The sequence below is a fragment of the Phaethon lepturus genome, unplaced genomic scaffold (assembly GCF_000687285.1).
Source record: "Phaethon lepturus isolate BGI_N335 unplaced genomic scaffold, ASM68728v1 Scaffold52497, whole genome shotgun sequence".
Lineage (NCBI taxonomy): Eukaryota > Metazoa > Chordata > Aves > Phaethontiformes > Phaethontidae > Phaethon > Phaethon lepturus.
Window position 1 is genome coordinate 1 of NW_010553601.1, and position 20,030 is coordinate 20,030.

Sequence of the window (20,030 nt, forward strand, 5' to 3'; positions counted from 1 at the left end):
GCCGTGCGCGCGGGGAACCGGGCCCTCTGCTCGGTAAGGCGCCGCTTCCCCGAGCTCCTCCCGTGCGGCCGCTCTGGCGGGGTAGTGGAGGGCTGGTAGTGCTGAGTAGGCGTCTTCGTGGTAGGAGCGTTCCTTAAATGAGCCGTCTCCTGGTGTATCTGTGCACCCTGCCGTGGCGCTGAATCGCTGCTGTTCTTAAATTTACTGTTCAAGTATCGATCTGTAGGACACCCTCGCCGAGTGGAATCGTCAACTTGTGTGCTTTCCGTTTACCTCCATTGGTTAAACTCAACTGTCAAAAGAGAAGTTTTAAATTGTTGACCAGATGTTTACAAACTAGATTTCATAGTTCGATTTTTTTTTTTTCCATGCATCCAGCGTGAAATCCTCGAAGACATGGCGTAGGTATTCTGTGACAAGAATTATTTCAGGCAGTTGAAAATTCAAACTGAGGCCCTTCTTTTAGAAGGATTGGATATTGACTGTCTTAAAATGGCTAAGCCACAGTGTAACTGCATAGACAATCAAAGGAATACCTAATTTCGGCATACAGGAGTTATAACTCTATTTTAGTATTTTTCAGATATATCTTTCTAAATAAATCACCTCAGTTCTTGAATGGCAAAAGTACTTGTTTTGCCAATACTTGTCCTAGCATAGGTGCTGTTGTAGGGTCTCACATATACATATCCTACATGTTGCAGGGTCTTATGTGTATCAAAACTGGAAAAATGTTTCTTAAAGCATGTGATTGTAAGTCAGTTGGTTATTTCAATTGGCGATGGAATACAGGTGATCTATGTGCTTTCTAGTGTTCTATTCATGTGTCTAGCTTAATAAAGTGGCAGAAATCTAAAAAAGTGTTTGCTAGTCTTAATTTAGTAATCTGTATAGATCTTTGAACCTGTATGCTTGTTTCTTAAAGAGACTTTGGCAAAATAGTCTGCAAGTATGTAGTTGGATTCTTTTTGTCTAGTTAGTGTTTGCGTGATAACCTTTGCCTACATACAGGGTTATTATGTTCATTTCTGTCTATTTAGAAGCTAGACATATTTTTCCATCCTTAACTATTTACTGTTAAGGATTAATTTGGTTAACTTCTCAGCTGTATGAATAATACAGTGTTAGTAGCTGAATTACAGTGTTTAGTCACTTTGGCTGGTCTGGCTTTCCATCTCTGTGTTACTTCTTGAGCTTCCTTATTCCTTTCTCCCTATTCTGATTATTCCCTAGGGAGAAAGGCAGTCCATCAGTGTCACTGAGCCAAGGCTATTTCTGTGCTTATGATAATATTACATCTTGAAGAACATCTTTGAGCTGGACCAGCTTTTGGTTTGGACCATCTCACATACATTACTACAACATTTTTTTCCAGGATGGTGTTGGCAGAACAGCTGATCCAAGTTCAAGCAAGAGAAGGGATATGTCAGATAACCAGTTAGATGCAGTGAAGCTTGAGTTCAGATAATGATAGTGGTCCTTAAAATACTGCCAGCTGAAGATAGCCATGTATCCACCACACCCTGCTTTTCTTGTGGGTGGAATAAAAGCTTGCTAAACCAGCCTCTTACCCTTTGAAGATTCCTTTGTTCACAATTTTGAATTTAAGGTAGAGGAAGAGTACAATGTAGGTATTTGTCTTTATTCTGTTACAGTTTTGATTCAACACGGGGTATCGTATTCTTGCACATGAATCTAAATATGCATTCCTTGGCTTGTCTGGCTGCCTACAGAGTCTTTTGTGAGAAACGGTTATGAAAAAATGACTAACAGAGCCTAAAAAATTGTCCTTTTGTGTTTTGTTTTGTTTTCTTGTAGGCTTTTGTGGAAATGTCCTTGAGGGACATGCTTTCATTTTATATGCAGGAAAAATCACATATAGGGCATTATAGGGTAAATAAGAAATGTATATGTTATTTTACTCTAATACCAGATTTTTAAATTCTTCTTATCAGTCCTTACAGTTTTTGTAGGCATAGCGTACACTTTGCTGCATGTGTCCTAACTACTAGGCAAGTAATTACCTATTCACAACTTCAGTATACTGCCAGCTACCTGGAGAATGGCTTACTCCTGAAAGAATATCTTCAGATCAGATATATACTAGGGAGTTAACTTGCAGCAGTCATCTGTGTTCTTCTTTTCTGGATCTGTACAGTTTGAGTCAGCTTTCAACTTTGTAGCAAAAACTTAAAGGAAGGGGAAGGTGGTCTAAAATACCTTCAGTAGTAACTTAAAGCACTTCTAGTCGGGGGTATGAACTTTCCCTGTGCTTGACTTTTTCTTTTCCCAATTTTTGGTCGGCTGCTCCCCACTAAGGGCTCTCTTACAACTTGTTTCTTAAGCATTCACTTCTAGCAAGTCCTCCTGCTCTTCACTAATCTTTGTGTTGTACACTCTTCACTGAATATTTTACTTGCTCTGAAGTGTAAATGTCGTCTTAGCCATTTTTGAATAGTTGCTACAAACTAGTAAAAAGTTGCTATAAACGGGAGAAGTTTGTGGGTATAATCTAAAGTGTGCGGAGTAAGTAAAATGGTGTAACATGGAGGATTGTTCCTCTAACCTCTTCAGCTTTCTTGAGTTGCTACCATTAATAGTAGGTTTTCACAATTTCTGGGTCTTTGTTTTTCTTATGCAAGTTAGCATCTTTAACTTTTTATTTGTAGCTCCTACATGCACATGGAGAGCATCTTTTTGAGTAATAAATACTACAAACAACAACATTCTGTGAGTACTACATAATCTTAGTGGAGATAGCATCTGTTTATGCATAAACTTTTGTAAAGCACATTGCTCTGAATCAGTGGAAAGCTTCACATGTAATAAATAACCTGTTTAAGCTTAAAGATACAGAAGGCCAAGGTTTTTTGGTACTTTGAAATTCAAAGTAAGCATATTTCTTCACTGCTAGGGATCTTTCCAATGCTGTTTCTGGGCAGAATAATTTCTAGAATTCCAAAATGGGCAAAAGTCTGTAAAAATGTCTTAAAAATATCAACACATCAAACACCCTTCTTAATTTTAAATGTTTCTACATGTGTTTGGATTTTTTTCCCTGCTCTGTGAATGCTGTATATACTCTGACTGTCCAACTTTTATCTTTATGTTCTAATTCAGAAGTATAGTGGCATGCACTTATTTTCTGTCTAGTCTTGCATTTTATAGTGGTCTTCACATAAGCTTAAAACTTACTGCAGATATGCATATATGTTTTTTCCTATTTATGTAGCATCTGTGAAACTGCCATTCATTTCATCACGTTTGTCTCTCTTTGCTAGCAGAATGTCTATTCTGGTCCATTTAAGTACACAAAACTAAAAATGTCAATAAAACAGAAATAATGTGCCACTTCTAACTGATGTTTCTTTAGAATACAATAATGCAATCATGTTAATAAGTTGCAGGGGCATGACTGATTGCACCATGAAACAGTCAGTAATCTAGACAAGAATTAAAGTGTGTGTTTGAACAGGATAGCTAGGAATAGTGTGGGGATTCATTCCTGGAAAGATTTAAAAATAACTTTTAGGTTAAAGTTATTTGAGACGCTGTTTGGATATCCTTGTCTTTAGCAATTCTAGCTCAATCCATTGAGGACTGAATCATTGATGTAATTTTTCTGACTCTTCTTGTATTCAGAGGTCAGTACACTTCTGTAGTTAGGTAGTGTTAGTTTGAGAGGTGTGTTTAAATTCATACATTGCCAGTCGGGTTTAGTTGGTGGATACAAAACGATCAAAAAGAATTGACTTGAGGAACAGATTAAAGTTAGGTATGTCTAAAACTCTACAGTGTATGTCTAGAAGCCTACCACATAAAAGTAATGCAGTGTTGTTGTTGAAGCTCCTGATTTCGTGCACAACTTATAGGTGTACTTTGTACCTTTTAACTGTTTTCATCCCAGTGCATGGTATGCAGGCCACAGCTGCAGAGTTAGTCATTCTGAATGTTCTCCTTTCTGTGTGCGGGAAATTTCAACAGTATGGTAAGCAATTTCTTCCCAGTAGAAAGAAGCTTGAAGCTGACAGTGCAGGGACTGAACAAACCATCCCACCAACAAGTACTCTCAAAATTTGTAAGATGATGTTGGAAAGGGGAATTAGTATGGTTGAAGAATATCCAGAGTATGAAAAAGGTGTGGGCTTGTCTTCACTTGCTGCATGCTTAAATAGGGCTTTAAGTGCCTTGTCGTCTTTTTTGTGTTTAATTAAAGGTTTAAATGGAGTGTGAGTTCTCAAATATAATTACAGTGGTGCTAAGACATGTGGAGCTTCCAGTACGGCAGATAGTTTTGAACTATGCTAAAATTCGTGTAATTTGGGAAGGAAGCACATGTTACATTTCTTTTTATCAAAGTCATATGGTTATTATTTGAGCAAGGCTACTAGTCAGAGCTTGGGTAGTAAATCTTATAGTTGTCTGCTCTGTCATCAATTTTGAGGACTTCGTGAGCCAGTTCCAACTCCTGAAACAACCGAAGAGCGCAAGTGTTGATGTCCTCAGTGTAAGGTATTTCTTTAAGAATGACTTCAAGAATTAGCTGCTTGAAGTTTGTCAACAAACTGCATAATCGTGCCTCTTAGCAAGGAAGTACTGCTGGAGTGTTGTATATTCACTTCAGCTGTTTCTCTGATAGAATGTTCATTCACTACCAAGTTTCTTAGAAGATTCTTGAAGACTTCAAATTTCAGTAAATTTCCTGTTTGCTTACTATCACTATTCTCTTCATCTTTCTGTCTTCCTCCTTAACGGTGTAGACTGCTGCCTTAGTTTCTTGTATGCTTTTTCTTTGCAGAATTACTTGGTGATGTACTGAAAGATCGTCCGCAGGAAGCAGATGGAATTGACTCAGTAATCGTCGTGGATAATGTTCCCCAGGTCGGACCAGACCGACTTGAGAAACTGAAGAATGTCATCCACAAAATATTTTCCAAGTTTGGTAAAATTATCAATGAATTTTATCCAGAAGCAGATGGGAAGACGAAAGGGTAAGTCATGATAACTCCTACTGGAAATAGAATTGAAACACTGCTCTGACTTACCCTTGATTATTAGTGTCAATATTTTATGGCCTTTTTTATTGTGACCTCATCAGCCAGCTCACCACTATTTTCTACCTTAGTCTGTACAACCCTGACATTTAGTCTCGCTGACAAAGAGAAGTTCCTGGGGGAGCTGAGAAGCTTAATAACTCATTAAGCTACAGTATGTGGGGGGAGTTAATTATGGAAACAGTTTAGCTGGGTTTGGAAGACACATTTCTGTGCCGTACTAAATGAGGGTTTTCTGTTAATTTTCTGCCATGGCTAATAAATAGGGTAAAGGTTCATTTTAGTTAAAAGCTTAGTAGCAACGGATGTACTGTTTATTGCAAAATGGCCTGTCAGTATTCTGTCTCTGGTTGCCAGTGCTTATGCTTACATTAGTGACTCCAGCTTCCGTAAGTTCAGTGAGTTCTTCCCAGGACCATTTTTCCTTTTGCCAACTTCTGATTGCTGTTCCTGGATTAACTGTAGCATCTGAAATTGATTTTTCTCTCCCTAAAACATTCTTTCCCTTGCCCTCCTCCTTTGGGCCTGATCATTTCTGGTTAGTTTTCTTCTCAATCTGATAAATATGAGGTTTTACTGCGTCTTGTTATTGTGGTTGGAGTAGCATATATTCCCGAGTCTGAGAGGAATCCATAGTTTAGAAAGCATAAAAAAGTGGGTTTTCCAGAGTGGGGGGATATTGGTTCTGTAAGGTCAGTGTCAGAAGCATGAGGAAATAATTCTGTTTTTCTGTGTTAATGCATCTCTTTGAGGCAGTGTCTGACAGTCTTCAGGATACTGTTAATGTTAAGTCTGCTGGGCTACAAGCTAGGTTGTATTAGTGGCAAGAAGGAAGCTGAATTATATTCAGCGTAGTTGAAAAACAAGAGTGGTGCTTTGAGATGCCTGTGACAGCAAGGTTTACAATTTCTGAACATGATCTGTCATTCAGCTGGAAAGAGCTGCATACTTAACCTGCCTGTAACTAGCTCTCGTTGTTCCGTGTTGCAGTGAACTTGCATTCATCACTTGGTCTAGCCCATTTGCAGAAAGAATATCAGTTTAATTCAGGTCAAGCCCATACAGCTAAAAAGTGTATCTGTGCCTGTGGCCAAAATGGGCATTAATGGCTTTTGACCCTGTTGGTTAGGGACAAGACAGAAGTTACTTTGCAGATGCTCTGTGCTGAGCTCTTAGTTCATCCCCATTGTTTCTTTTTAACTTTATTTAATATCTTTTTTATTATGAGCCTATTATGTAGTCAACGATGACTTCCTACTTTTGTCTTCCTTCATTGTAGGTACATCTTTCTGGAGTACATGTCTCCATCTCATGCAGTGGATGCTGTGAAGAATGCAGATGGATACAAACTGGATAAACAACACACTTTCAGAGTCAACCTTTTCACAGACTTTGATAAGTGAGTGCAGCTATCGTGCATATCTGTAGATTTGGGGATTCTAATCAAGAGTGCCTGCATGGAGTGTAATCAATCAAATTGCTCTTCCAGGTACATGACAATCAGTGATGAATGGGAAATCCCTGAGAAACAGCCATTTAAGGATTTGGTAAGGATTTTTTTGAGAAATGGAAGGAATATTCAGCATGATATGAACTGATTACTTCATTGCTGGAGTGTTCATATGAAAACAGAAATGATGTGTTAATAGTGTTTTTATAAGTAGCAGCAGTGATCGCACGCTCATGTTCCTTCGTTCTCACTGTCATGAAGTGACAGGAGGAATTTAGTGGTTCTGCTTAGTAGTTCCGCATAGGCTAAAACTTAAGATTGAATAATGATTTTGCACAAGTCATTTAAAAATACAATTTTGAAAGCATCATCTTATATTTTTGTATGTTTGAGGCAAATTTCTGTGTTTGTTACCACTAGATTTGTAAAAAGTCCTGTGGAGGAAGGGATAGTTTAAAAAAACCAAACTGCAACAACACATCAACACAACCAAAAACAAACACCAAAAAACCCCTTAAGTTATTTTAGGTAAGAAGTGTTAAATGTTATCAAACCAGCTTGAAAGTCCACCTTTTTATCATCTGTTCTCTTAGCCTCTAGTAACCAGTAGTTTGAATTATTTAATTTCACTTTAAAAACTTGTTTGCAATGGTAAGACTGCAAAGTTGCACTCTCTGTGTAAGACCGATTTCTACCTGCCAGGTAGATACTAATTTGGGGAACTTGTCGTCTTAGCCTTTGACTCACTAATAATATTTTTGCTTCTGCGTTTTTTTAGGGGAATCTCCGATACTGGTTGGAAGATCCTGATTGTAGGGATCAGTACAGCGTGATCTTTGAGTCAGGAGACCGGACCTCCATTTTTTGGAATGATATCAAGGAACCTGTTCAAATTGAGGACAGAGCAGTGAGTGTCCTGGAAGTGCTGTACATTGCAGATACACTGTCAGTCTCATTCATTTTATGACATTTCAGGTTTTTCTTTTTTTTTTTTAAATAGGTCTTTTTCTGTCGTTTCCCACTCCCCCACCCCCGAAATACTTTTTTCTTCCTTTTGAAGAGAAGTGGTGAAATTACATCCTTTAGAATTAGACTTAGCTGCTTAGATAAAACAAATGTGGAGTTAACTTGTTTGTGGTTGTGTGTGGGCTTTTTTTTTAACTGGTCCATGATGCCTATTAGTTTCCTTCATCTGTATATTATAGGTGATTCAGAAAGACCTGAAAATGCAAAGTCAGGGTTTGAGGAGTACTATTCATTAGGGCTGAGTATGTGCTTAAGTATGCTGCTTCTGATCACTTCTTGCTTTTTTGCTGACCGCAGAGATGCTAAAGAGGAATAGCTGGTTTGGTAATAGCATATAAAAGGGAGAGTTAGTGTGCCTGTCTGCTGCAGGCAGTTGGCTTGCTGAGAACTGTTGGTACCCAGAAGCATTTTCTTTAATAACCATTATGCATTACAGTAGAAAGAAGTTGGCTCTGGGATGATGAGTAATTTTGCTCATCGCCATGGTCGATATTGCTAAAACCTCTCCAACTTAGCTGAAGATCAAGAACTGTATTGTTGTTAAGAAATTTGGAATACTTACCCTTACTTCTGAGTATGTTCTTACCAGAGCTGAAAGACAACAGGAAACACAAGCCTGTTAGGTGGGTTTAATTGTTGCTATACAAAGGTTGTCACTGTACCTGGAAAATGTGTTTGGTGATCAGTAAATTGAAAAGGTCTCAACTGACAGTTTTCAACCTGAAGAATAAGTACTGTGCATTATGTGTGTGAAATTAAACTCTACAACTAGCTCAAGGTATCATTAATTCTGAGATCTTCACTTAATAAATGGATTCACAAAATGTGGTGCTACAAGCCACACATTAATTCTTTCCCCTTTAGGAATGCAGCATGAAACTAAACCTTTATGTATACTTTTTTTTTTTAAATCCAGCGGTGGACAGAAACCTATGTACGTTGGTCCCCAAAAGGTACCTACTTGGCTACGTTCCACCAGAGAGGCATCGCACTTTGGGGTGGAGAGAAGTTCAAGCAGATTCAAAGGTTTAGTCACCAGGGAGTGCAGCTTATCGACTTCTCGCCTTGTGAAAGGTATGGAGTATGACATCAGTTTGGGCTAAGGGATCAAAAGCATGAAGCACACACATTCTGGCTGCTGTGCTTTCAAATCTCATGTGGTTGGGGTTTCTGTTCTCTTTTGCCTTTGGAAGTACTGCTTTTCATGCATAAATCCTTCTTAGAATGATACTATGCTTGAGTCTCCTTTGTTTTCAGGAAAGATACTTAATATAATCTGGAATAATTGGTCTACAAAACTAAGCTGACAGGTTTCTTCAAAGATGATGTTATCCCAAGGGAGAAAACCATATTTTTTTCCTCTTTAGTTGGATGAGATGTCTGTAGTGTTAGATTTCCAGTTCTCTGAAAAGTTTCAGTTGAGAAGCATCCTCCAAATCTGTAGTACTGAAATGAATTGCTTAAGCTTTTTTTAACATTGAAACACTCTTTAGAGAAGGCTAAAATAATTTCAGGACTGAGATGTATCTTGTTTTGCTAGTTTTCAAGTAACATATTTGGAAGCAATTAGGTTTTATCTTTTATTGTATTAAAGAGAGATTATTTATCTTTAAGTGGAGAAGTCTAGTATACCTATAGTTCAGGTTGGCTAAGGTTAGTGGATTTATATTCAGTTCAAAACCAATGATGTTTGGGTGGCAAAACTATATGGAAGGTAACAGTGTATTTGGTGAGTTCCCCTCTGTTGTAACATTGTTATGGTAAGATTTGCACATCGATCTAGAGTCTTTTCAGCCAGAGGGATGCCAGGGAATACTGTGTTCTGGAAGCTTTCTCCCCCTTTATCATACTGTAGTTATTTTTAACTCCTCTCCAGAAAATCCCGTTAGAGAAACTGCTGTTTGAAAGTGCATTGTATTTAAATAATATTTGGATGAAAGCATGCTTGAACTGACATATTAGATGAAGTTTTGATAGTGAATTTGATTATTTCTTTTGTAGGTATTTAGTGACCTTCAGCCCTTTGATGGACACGCAGGACGACCCTCAGGCTATTATCATCTGGGATATTCTGACTGGGCAAAAGAAGCGAGGATTCCACTGTGAAAACTCAGCTCACTGGCCTATTTTTAAGTAGGTTGAGAAACAGAATTAGAGTAGAGAGTAGTAGTCCCAGACGTCATTTAATAAAAAGGCAGTTCCTATTTAATATTCTTTTTTTAATTTTTATTTGCTTAGATGGAGTCATGATGGTAAATTCTTTGCTCGAATGACTTCAGATACCCTCAGCATCTATGAAACACCTGTAAGTTCTTGCTCTTTTTTGCATAACGCTTATTGCCTTACAATGTCAGTCTTTCCCATGGTATCTATTTTAAAGGATAAATTTTAATAATATACTCCAGAGCCGGGATTAAAAGGGAAGAAATACATTTACTCTTCTCTTATTCTTTCCTGGGTGAAAAGTTTAGTTCAGTCTGGCAGTAAATTTCACACCACACTTTCGGGAGGACTAGACAGCTCAATATACTACTTACAAGAGTCAATAGGATCAAGGTTATGTCATGCCTCCCAGCTCTCAGTAGTGGGTGAGTGACAAAGTACCTGAAATGCACTATAAATTGCAACCTAATCTAGTCTGTTTTGCTATTTCATTATAATTCAGGCTGCTGTACTCATTAATTCTGTACAACAATTTTTATTTGTAATATTTGTCATAAAATTGTCATATACATATGTTCATAATGAAAAATAGGAATACAGGATCTCTGAAAACTACACAGCTTCCTAGTTTATATGCTTTAATAATAAAAGTAGAAGGTGCATGTGTAAATATAAGAATGTTACTAACTTGAAAATTCACACCTTTCTCTTTTAGTCTATGGGTTTGTTGGACAAAAAAAGCTTGAAAATCACTGGGATAAGGTGAGTTTATTCCTTTGTAAAGATAAGTGCTCTCTTTAGTTGAATCTTTATGTCTGGGGCTTTGTTATGCTGAGAGGAATCTTGAGACTGTTGACTAGAGCAAATGGCCTCATATGCTGAAGTGGTCAAATTAGACAATCTGGCAAAAAAGGAGTGGAAAATTCTCAATGTATTGATGTCCACAGTTGACAGCTTGTATGCTTTGAAGTCCTCTTTGTGGTACTGCTTAATCCACGGTCTAGCTTGGGAGTCCTTTTCCTTGTCTGCAAAGCCAAACTGGAGTGCAGTTTATTAGGAAATATCTTCCCTAACAAGGTTTGTATGCTGGCTTAAAACCGTGTGCTGTATACTGCCTGTTGGCAAGGAAAGGGTTTGGTTTCGTGCGTGTCTGCACAATAGATACTGACTCCTGTGAGAGTTTTTGAGGTACCTCTGTAAAGCAACAAGAAAATTAAGCGTACCCAGGTGCAAGAAGGTTGTTTCCAGAGTAATTTAACAGGGTTTTTTTTGCTCATTGGTTCAGTCAGCCTGTTGCTTAGATCTTTGGTGGTTATGCTCGTGTAACCCCTACTCTTTAATGAAATGTACTATTTTGATAACATTGACCATAGCAAGTTTAAATAGCAGTTTAAAAGTCTGTTTTGGTGCGATATGTGTACGATTATTAAATTGTCTTCAGTTGCTTGTCTGTTTCTGTCTTTATTATTGAGAGTTGATACTTGTCTGCAACATTCAGGTACAATCATGACAATGGTTTCTGCTTGTAGTATCTCTGACTAAAAATGAAAGTGGCATATTTTTAACTTTCTTCCTGTAGAGACTTCTCATGGTCTCCAGGTGGTAACATAATTGCTTTCTGGGTGCCTGAGGACAAAGACATCCCAGCGAGAGTGACTTTGATGCAGCTGCCTTCTAGACAAGAAATTCGTGTGCGGAATTTGTTCAATGTCGTAGATTGTAAACTACACTGGCAGAAGAACGGGGATTACCTGTGTGTGAAGGTAGACAGGACTCCCAAAGGCACACAGGTATGTGGATTCTCATGATATTCATAAAATTTGGTTCTATCTCATGCTGACGTCTCATTTTCTTACAGTACTGTCTTTTAATGTAGACAGTGTAAATTATATGATGTCAAAACTATTTTTCATTTTTCCATTTGAATTTGAGGCACGTGGAGAGCAAAATGTATGTAATGTTTGCATCCAAGATTTGCTTTGAATTCAGTGGCATCTTGGACTTGGGTGAGAGCTATATGCCTCACCTCTTTTCCTACTCACTGTTAAGCAGCTGTTGAACAACCCATAGGTCAAGCTGCACAATGTGCCATATGTTTATCTGTCTTAATTAAATTTCATAACAGTCTGAAAAGAAATAAATGCTTTTGTACAGTTCTTCAGGTTTTCTTCTGTTCCGATGAAGAATTTTAGAATGTGTTCAGTAGTGAGGCATACTGTATTTATCTGCTGTCATTAAAGAAACAAATCTTGACTTTCTCATCCTGTGTCCTGGCAGGCTGTTTGTTTAGTTGTCCTTCTATGCCTAGCAATAAAATTATTTGCTCTACTGCTTCTGTGTTGGATAATGAACTGATCTTGGCCTTTACAGGGAGTTGTGACCAACTTTGAAATATTCCGAATGAGAGAGAAACAGGTGCCGGTGGATGTGGTGGAAATGAAAGGTAATGCCAATTATTTCCTTACTTTTGATCTTATACTTTTTTGAGTAGTCACTTGCATGTTTCTTAGAAATTCCTGTCAACATGTGACATGATTAGGAAGTTAACTCTCTTGATAGGAGCTACAGTGTTCACGTTGCAGGGTGTCTCATGTAAAAATCAAAACTTTTGTTACTAGTCATGCTTGTGACGGGCTTGAAAAATGACAGAACTGAAAACTTGTTATTAATAAAGATGGTAGGGCTGATAATGGGTGTATTTTGTAGAAGACAGGAGACTTTGGAGCTACTCTCTGACTGGAATGCTTCCCATAACTCCCTGCATTTGCCTAATCAACCTGTGTGTTAAAAGATAGTCTATATGGCAAAGTCTGTTAACTGATGAGTTCCCTCTCTTCAGCATCTTTGGTTTTCCTTGGTAACTGCTTGAAATCCAAGCTTTGTATTGTCTTCTGACAAAATTTTGACTCTTTTTTTTTGTGTGTGTGTGTGTCTTGTTTTGTTTTGTTTGTTTTGGTTTTTTTTGTTGTTGTTACAGAAAGCATCATAGCCTTTGCTTGGGAACCAAATGGAAGCAAGTTTGCTGTGTTGCATGGAGAAACTCCACGAATTTCAGTTTCCTTTTACCATGTTAAAAACAATGGGAAAATAGAACTCATAAGTAAGTGGCTGAAAAACAAGTGAAAAGTGCAGACACTAAGCATTTTGCATGGCAATAGATGCACTAAACTCGAAATTGTGGCTGTTTGTGGCGGATAGTATGGAAATAGGTGCTGTGCCTGACATTGTATTCTAGAAATCTAACCTGCTGGTGGCAGCTAAACTGTTTTCACTTCGAATCAGTTCAGGGTCTGGGAATAAAAGGCCTACAAGCCAGAAAAATTTTGTGATCTTGGCAATTTTTTGTGAGGTGATAGCACAGGCTTGTCTCACTTCAGGTAAAATTTATTCCGAAGCTGGCTGTTGGGGTCTTCTGATCTCCTCCTCTTTCTTCTGCTAGCTTTGAATGTTCTGGTGCTACTGAGTTTTGTCTTTAGAAGTGTAGCGCTAAGGGCTGTTGTTTGGACTTGCTTGCAGAATTCAAAGTTCAGAAATGTCTTTTGAGGAATGGGTGGAGTTGACTGCTTGTAAGCTAATTGATGGCATTGGATTGAGATCTTTTTCTGAATTTGTCTTGTTTCTTTCCAGAAACGTTTGACAAACAGCAGGCAAACACGATATTCTGGAGTCCTCAAGGGCAATTTGTAGTGTTGGCTGGCCTCAGAAGGTGAGTATTACACAGGTTACTGAACACCACATTCGTTTTAAGGCGGAAAGACTAGAGGATCTCATCAAGAAGTGTTTGGTATCTCCATGAATGTTGCATTACTGTGTAGTCCCGATACAACTTTGCAAAAGCAAAGGAAAAAAGATGTGTGACGTAGCTTAGTTCTTTGTAACTTCTACTTGCTATTTTTGCCACATCAAATGAAGAATGCATTTTTCAACAGAAAAGTGGATATTTAGAAACACTTTCCAGGTGTTTAAGTTAAATACTGACTCTCAGCTAACCCAGTTTGCACCATTCATGCTCTTATAATGCATTTGTTGTTGTTATAGCCTTGGACTGTGACATGGGCCATACCTCTTAATGACAAAACTGTTTTGTAAAAGAGTTATAAAGACAGTTTCACATTAGAGCAAGTGAAAATTATTTTTACTAGCCAGTTGAGTAGTATTTGCCTTTACATGATTTCAGGCAAGGGCTGCTGTTCATCTTAGAAATCTATTTTTTTCTTTTCTTCACTACTTAAATATGTCTAAGCCAATGATTGTTAAACTTTGGCTGTAACTGGTATGTTTTCACTATGCCTTTAAAAACAGAAATAAAATGAGTTAAGGGTCACTGAACATAGAAACCAAAGTGTCATCCTTTCTTGGATTTTTGTCTTTATTCATTGCATTGCTTTCTAGCCACTGTGACTGTACTAGAGACAGTATGGACCTGTCTCTTGGTTGCTCTGAAAACTTTCTTGCTCTGAAAATTTTCTTTGTAGTGAGGGGTTGTAAAGATGCAGCTTGTGAAATGCTTTTAAAAAACCAGGCTATACTAGTGTGTAAAACAGGCTGTCTTGTTTTGTCTTTGCAGCATGAATGGTGCCTTAGCATTTGTCGATACATCCGACTGCACCATGATGAATATTGCTGAACACTATACAGCTTCAGATGTGGAATGGGATCCTACAGGCAGATACATTGTGACTTCTGTGTCTTGGTGGAGCCACAAGGTACTAATGCTCGCTTTTCTTTTTTTCCTTCTTTTTCTTCAAGTGGTATTGGAAAGGACTGTTGATTAGAAAGAGAAAATGGACACCTGTCACTGGTCATATGACTTAAAACCTGTGCCATAGTTTCATACGTTATTTTCTGAACATCAGCATTTCTTTGGGCCATTAGCTTCCCTGGTTGTCCAAAATAAGCTCTGGAAGAGCAGTTCATGAGTCTAAACTAAGTGTCCTTTTCCTGAATTTTCATTAGGTCTTTAGCGGTTTGAAACTTGATCTCCTTGTGGTCCACACAAAACAGCAGGATTTATTGCACCTGTTGTTACCTTTTGCCTGGTTCCAGCCACTGCACTTCAATTCTCTCCTATGCAAGTATAGAATCTGAGGTTAAGAATATGATAGAAGGGCTGGCTTAGTTTCAAACTGTTGTGATCCTCCAGAAGGTAACTTCTTGCAAAGCTTCAGTGGAACAAATACTTTGCTGAGGAATTTGACTTGTGCAAGAAAGGCACTAGCAAAAAGAGCACCCTGGTTCTGTTGACTAATGGTGCTGATTTTATAAAAAAGACACTTAGGACAAGGAGTGAGGGCTACAGTGTTAAGTTATAGCTTAACTTGACTGAGATGGTGCACTATTCTTCCAGGTGGACAATGCATATTGGTTATGGACCTTTCAAGGCCGTCTACTTCAGAAAAACAATAAAGACAGGTTCTGTCAGCTTCTCTGGAGACCACGACCAGCTACCTTGCTCAGTGAGGATCAGATAAAGGTAGTGTATTCCACTGACTCTTTCTGATGACGTTGATTTGGTGTATAAGCGTACTTGGTTTACTCCCTCTTCTTGAGGATGAGGCTTGGACTGTCAATGCACCTGCCTTTCACCCTGAATTTGTGAAGAAACTTATTGCTATAGGGTACCTCACTTCTGGGAATAGCTGTAAATATTAACTGTTCTTTAAGCTTAGAATAGAAATGGTTACCAGTTGTTCTTACAGTTAGGGTACAGTGAACAGGTTTAAGGAATAACAATTGAGTTTAGCTGTCCAGACTTCACTTATTGAACATGTACAGAAGCATTTACATGATCTGTAAGCCAGGAAGAACAAAAAAAATTATAGCAAAGGGAAATGCCTAGAAGAGGGACATTTTTAAAAAATGCATAGCCTGCTTAAGCCTGCCGAAGGAGTTCTTACAGAATATGATGGTTGTGGTTTGCTAGTCTGATATCCTAGTTGAAATAAAATTCCTTGTTTTATAGCAAATTAAGAAGGACCTGAAGAAGTACTCCAAGATATTTGAGCAGAAGGATCGCCTGAGCCAGTCCAAAGCTTCAAAGGCAAGGCACTTTTGGAATATAATAATGTAGATGAAACTCTTGTAACCTGTCCTTAGTTATCTTGTAATGGTGATATGTAAGTTAAATTTCTTTTGTAACAAACATCTGTGTTGATTTGAATCCAGATGGTTAGCGTTAGTTCCAATAGGTAGTTTAGACAGATGCTGCTAAATTATCAGGTTAAACAGTAATGAATCTGGAGAGGCACTGATGTTACCTCATTAAGCAAAGACGGTAAAATTTTGGGGTTCTTAGTGAGTAGCTGCATTAGCCAGTCTTTAAATTAAAAAATCTCTTTAAATTAAAAAAAAAAAACCAAACCCCACACACACATAACAAAAAAACCCAAACCCCCCCCCCCCAAAAACCAAAACCACAACTTACCAAAACAGCTTTTTGATTACATAAGAGAAAGATCTTTTTTCTTTTAAGTCAATAGAAAGTATGTTCATGAGAAAAAGGTTTGACTTGCAAACGAATGCATTGCACGTGGATTTGATTTATTGGGAAGGTTTAATGACCTCTTCCTGCCTCTGTAGGAGCTAGTGGAAAGGAGACGTACAATGATGGAAGAGTTCAGAAAGTACCGCAAGATGGCCCAAGAGTTGTACATGGAGCAGAGGAACGAGCGTTTAGAGCTTCGAGGAGGTAAGCCACACATAGTACTTGTAAAGACTTGCTTTCCCAGGGATTCATTCACCACTTCTCTCCGTCCATTTCCTGCCAAAGCTAGTCCCTTGTTCTCTGAAGGCTATTGATACTTTTTATCCTGAATCGCAACAGGATTTTTTTTTTTTTTTTTTTCCAAATGAGAGAAAGCTCAAATGTTGCTGGCTGCCATATTTTACTCTGTGCTTTACCTCACCTCTTTATGCTTCAAGGCAAGCATTGGCTTGAACTTGGGGTAAGACTGTGAAGAGATCTGGCTGTTGCATTTAACCAGAAAATCCACAAAAGCCCTGTGGTGGGAGACAGTAATGCCTTGGTTGTCATTTAATTAATTTAGTATGTACTTTTTATGATTTAAAGCACTAAATACCTCTTATTTCACTGCTGTTTTAAGGACTGTTTCTGCTAAGAGCATCAGATCTTTCCATTGCTGCCTTGTTTGATGCATTCAGTGTTAATGTTTTCTACATTCCAGGGGTAGACACAGATGAGTTGGACAGCAATGTCGATGACTGGGAGGAGGAGACTGTTGAATTTTTTATCAATGAAGAAATTATTACCCTTGCAGAACCAGAGTAATTAATAAAACTGTGGTAAGATAGCATACCTCTCAGTTGAGAGAGACTTTTCTCTGTCAGCTATTGTTATAGATTCATTAATTTGCTTGAGAAAGTTAGGTATCTTTGCATGAATGAATGTGGTGGTCTATTGAGTTCATTTGTTTTTTATGTGGCTAGAGGGGGACAAAAGCTTTTTAAAAAGATAATTGCAGGTGGTCAGATATATGAATTGTACTGAGCAGAATACTGTGTATGTCCTGTCTTGCCAGAGTAATCAAACCCACAACAGAGTCAGGGTCAACCTCTAAACACAGTGATTGCAGACTGTTGAGTTTTGTCAGTAGGAGGAGAGGAATTGTAGTTAGTATGAGATGGAAATTTTGTCTTTTGGAAGAATTGCATGTTAACTCAAGACTGGACAGAGTTTAAATACTATACTAAAGATTAAACAGCAAGTTGACTGTGGGTTGATATAATTTTGAGTACATGTTTAAATACCCACATGAACTCTGATACAATTTTCTAGAAATGTTGTGTAGAATTCAGCTAATAGCAGATTCTTGTGTACTGACTGTCACTGCTTGTTGCTGAAATCTTTTGTTTAATCCAGTGCTTTTCCCAGTTCTTTTTTGTGAATTCATATTATATATTTGTACGTTGAAAACAGAGGCTACTTTCAGCTACCATTGTAGGAAATATTCTTTAGGGAGCTTGACGTTGTATTGAGGAGGGAAAAGATATTTTGATAGTGAAGCACTCACATAGGACTTAAAACCTGCAACAGGTTCCTGCTCTGTCATGTTCAGGACCTCTTTTAAGGAAGAGGAAGGGGAGACTGGAAGTGTGCCTTTTGCAGCTGTAAGTCATCCTACAGCTCTTTAGCCTCCAGCTATCTAAGGAGCTCAAGTAAAATATGAGCAGTATACCTCTTGGACCTGTAGAATAATCCATAGCCTTGATACTTTTGCATGTATTTGGATCTGGCTTGTCTGTCTCTCATACGTGGGTGATCCTTTTGTGTAAGGAAAAGGGAGAGAAGCTGCTTAGTGTGTAAACAAATGTCAGTTTAAGAACAGGTGACACACATGTTTATGTAGTCTTTTACCAGCAAGCATCTGTGGTGAGGTTGAGCTGTTTGTATAAAGCATGGTAACTAACTCACCTCTTTTCTCCTTTTCTGCAGCACCGCCATATCTTGTGCTGAAAAGAAGTTCGTTCATTTTCAGAAAGCCTACATCAACTTTGGAATTTTTAATCCATATTCTTGCACTCTGGGAGGGTGGATGCACCAGATTTTCTCCATTCTGACACATTGTAGTGCCTTTAAGTCTTGCTGCCTGCTGCAGTGAGATACTGGAAAGGCGCTGCTTTTAAATTTTTATTCTTTTTGGTTTTTTTAGGGTTTGATTAATTTTTTTTTTTCTTTTTAAATCCACTACTACCAGTATTTACTTCCTGACTCCTCTGCAGTACTTACCAACTGGCAGTTTTTGACTGTTGCCAGTGAGGTGAGATTCATCAGCGCACCTCTGTCTTACACACACGCACGATGTTTCTGTTTCAGGACTCTTTCTATGTCCTGAGTGCATGGACAGGTGTTCATTTTGTTTGGGGAAAAGTCACCAGAACCATTTTTCGTATGATGTGTTTTAGTGTGCTGAAGCAGCACTACAGTGGGCTATATCCTCCTCCTTTCAGATTGTGAAAGGATGTCTCCCTCAAAGAGCTGAATATGGAAATAAAAGCAGACCTATACTAAACCCAGGCTGGCTATGCGTTGTTTGTAGGGAATCTTCTCCCTGAATGGTGAAAGTCAAAAATACCCACAGTAATAAGAGTGTGTTTGCTATATTGACTATATGGTTGCTTTGGATTTTTTTTCAGTCTTGGTTCCTCATGGCTCTCTGGTTTTGTGTTGTGGTTGATTTTTTACAGTGATGGTATGGCTCATTAATCTGACAGGTTGACCTGTTTGCTATTAATGGAGTGACTAGAAAATGAGTGGGTTTCTTAAACCATTTGCAAACTGATACTAGGCTCAGGAATTACTGGATTAGTCTAAGTCTTATTAGTGAATGTTGCAAACTTTCAGAGAAGTGCTCTGTATACACATGCCTTATGCTCCCTGTTACAGTACCTAGTTTCATTTCTAAAGCCCTCTGTTATCAGAGGGGGAAAATGTATTTAAAGCTGGTGGAGCAGCTTCTCTGTATTTGTGTTTATGAGCAGAAATTATTTTGTGGATATTGTGAAAGAGATTGCTGGCCTGCTGCTTGCCCTTTGAGGGGCAGAGGAGACTAAGGATGTTCGCGTCTCCTCTCCTGCACTGGCCAGTGAAATTGCTAATTTGAGCCCTCTTGACTTGCTCTTTTTAAACCCTGAGCTCACTTGCATAGCGGTGTCTGAGGGATCTGAGGTGGAAGGCAGAGGGGAACATTTGGGGAAAGGGTAGGCCCACTCAGCTGGAGGCAGCCAAGGGACAGTAAGGTTTTCAGCGCTCGCTTTTCTTCATCCTTAGGTGAACTTGCTGTGATAGCAAATGCACGAACCCCTCAGCTCCCTTGTTCTCTTCACCAGGAAGACTCTTCAAAATAATTGTTGCTTAATGATGATACTGACTTAGTTTCAGTAGTTCAGTCTTAAACCAGTGGGGGGTGGTGGTGTTTGGTTTTTTTTCCAGAAGTCTGTGTTAGTTTCCAGTCTTCTGCATTTGTTCATTCATAATCCATATATATAGAGATACACAGATGATTAAAGTTTTGTCCTCTCAACTGGACTGGAAAAAAATACTAACTTTCTGGCAAAACAGTGCAGAATAATTTCTAGCACATCAAAGTTTTCCAGTAATGGCTTGAACTTGTATAGCAGGAATCATTTTAATTGCCCTTTAGTTGTGAAGAGCTGACTTCTCAACCATTTTCGAAGTTATGAATTGAGCTGAAAGGTTGCTGTTTGTCTGTTGTTTTGGTTTTTTTTTTTTCCCCCCCGTCTCCATGCAATGAAGTTTTAACAGGCTACTGTGCTTTACTCCTGGCCATTTTCAAAGAAAAGAAATGTAATGCCAATGT

At 38.4% G+C, this 20,030-nt stretch overlaps 1 protein-coding gene across 1 annotated transcript; it reads left to right on the plus strand.

The window, feature by feature from the left end:
- The first annotated feature begins 396 nt into the window (after positions 1-396).
- On the plus strand, positions 397-18,726 carry EIF3B (eukaryotic translation initiation factor 3, subunit B). Its single transcript, XM_010291575.1, has 20 exons — positions 397-401; positions 3,873-3,988; positions 4,799-4,991; positions 6,334-6,453; positions 6,544-6,601; positions 7,283-7,411; positions 8,447-8,604; positions 9,532-9,663; positions 9,769-9,835; positions 10,409-10,455; positions 11,273-11,483; positions 12,064-12,136; positions 12,671-12,793; positions 13,321-13,399; positions 14,261-14,399; positions 15,041-15,166; positions 15,656-15,733; positions 16,273-16,381; positions 16,878-16,995; positions 18,146-18,726. Exons 1-19 carry the CDS (start codon positions 397-399, stop codon positions 16,979-16,981), a joined length of 2,067 nt encoding a protein of 688 aa, XP_010289877.1. The 3' UTR covers positions 16,982-16,995; positions 18,146-18,726.
- Positions 18,727-20,030: the final 1,304 nt, after the last annotated feature.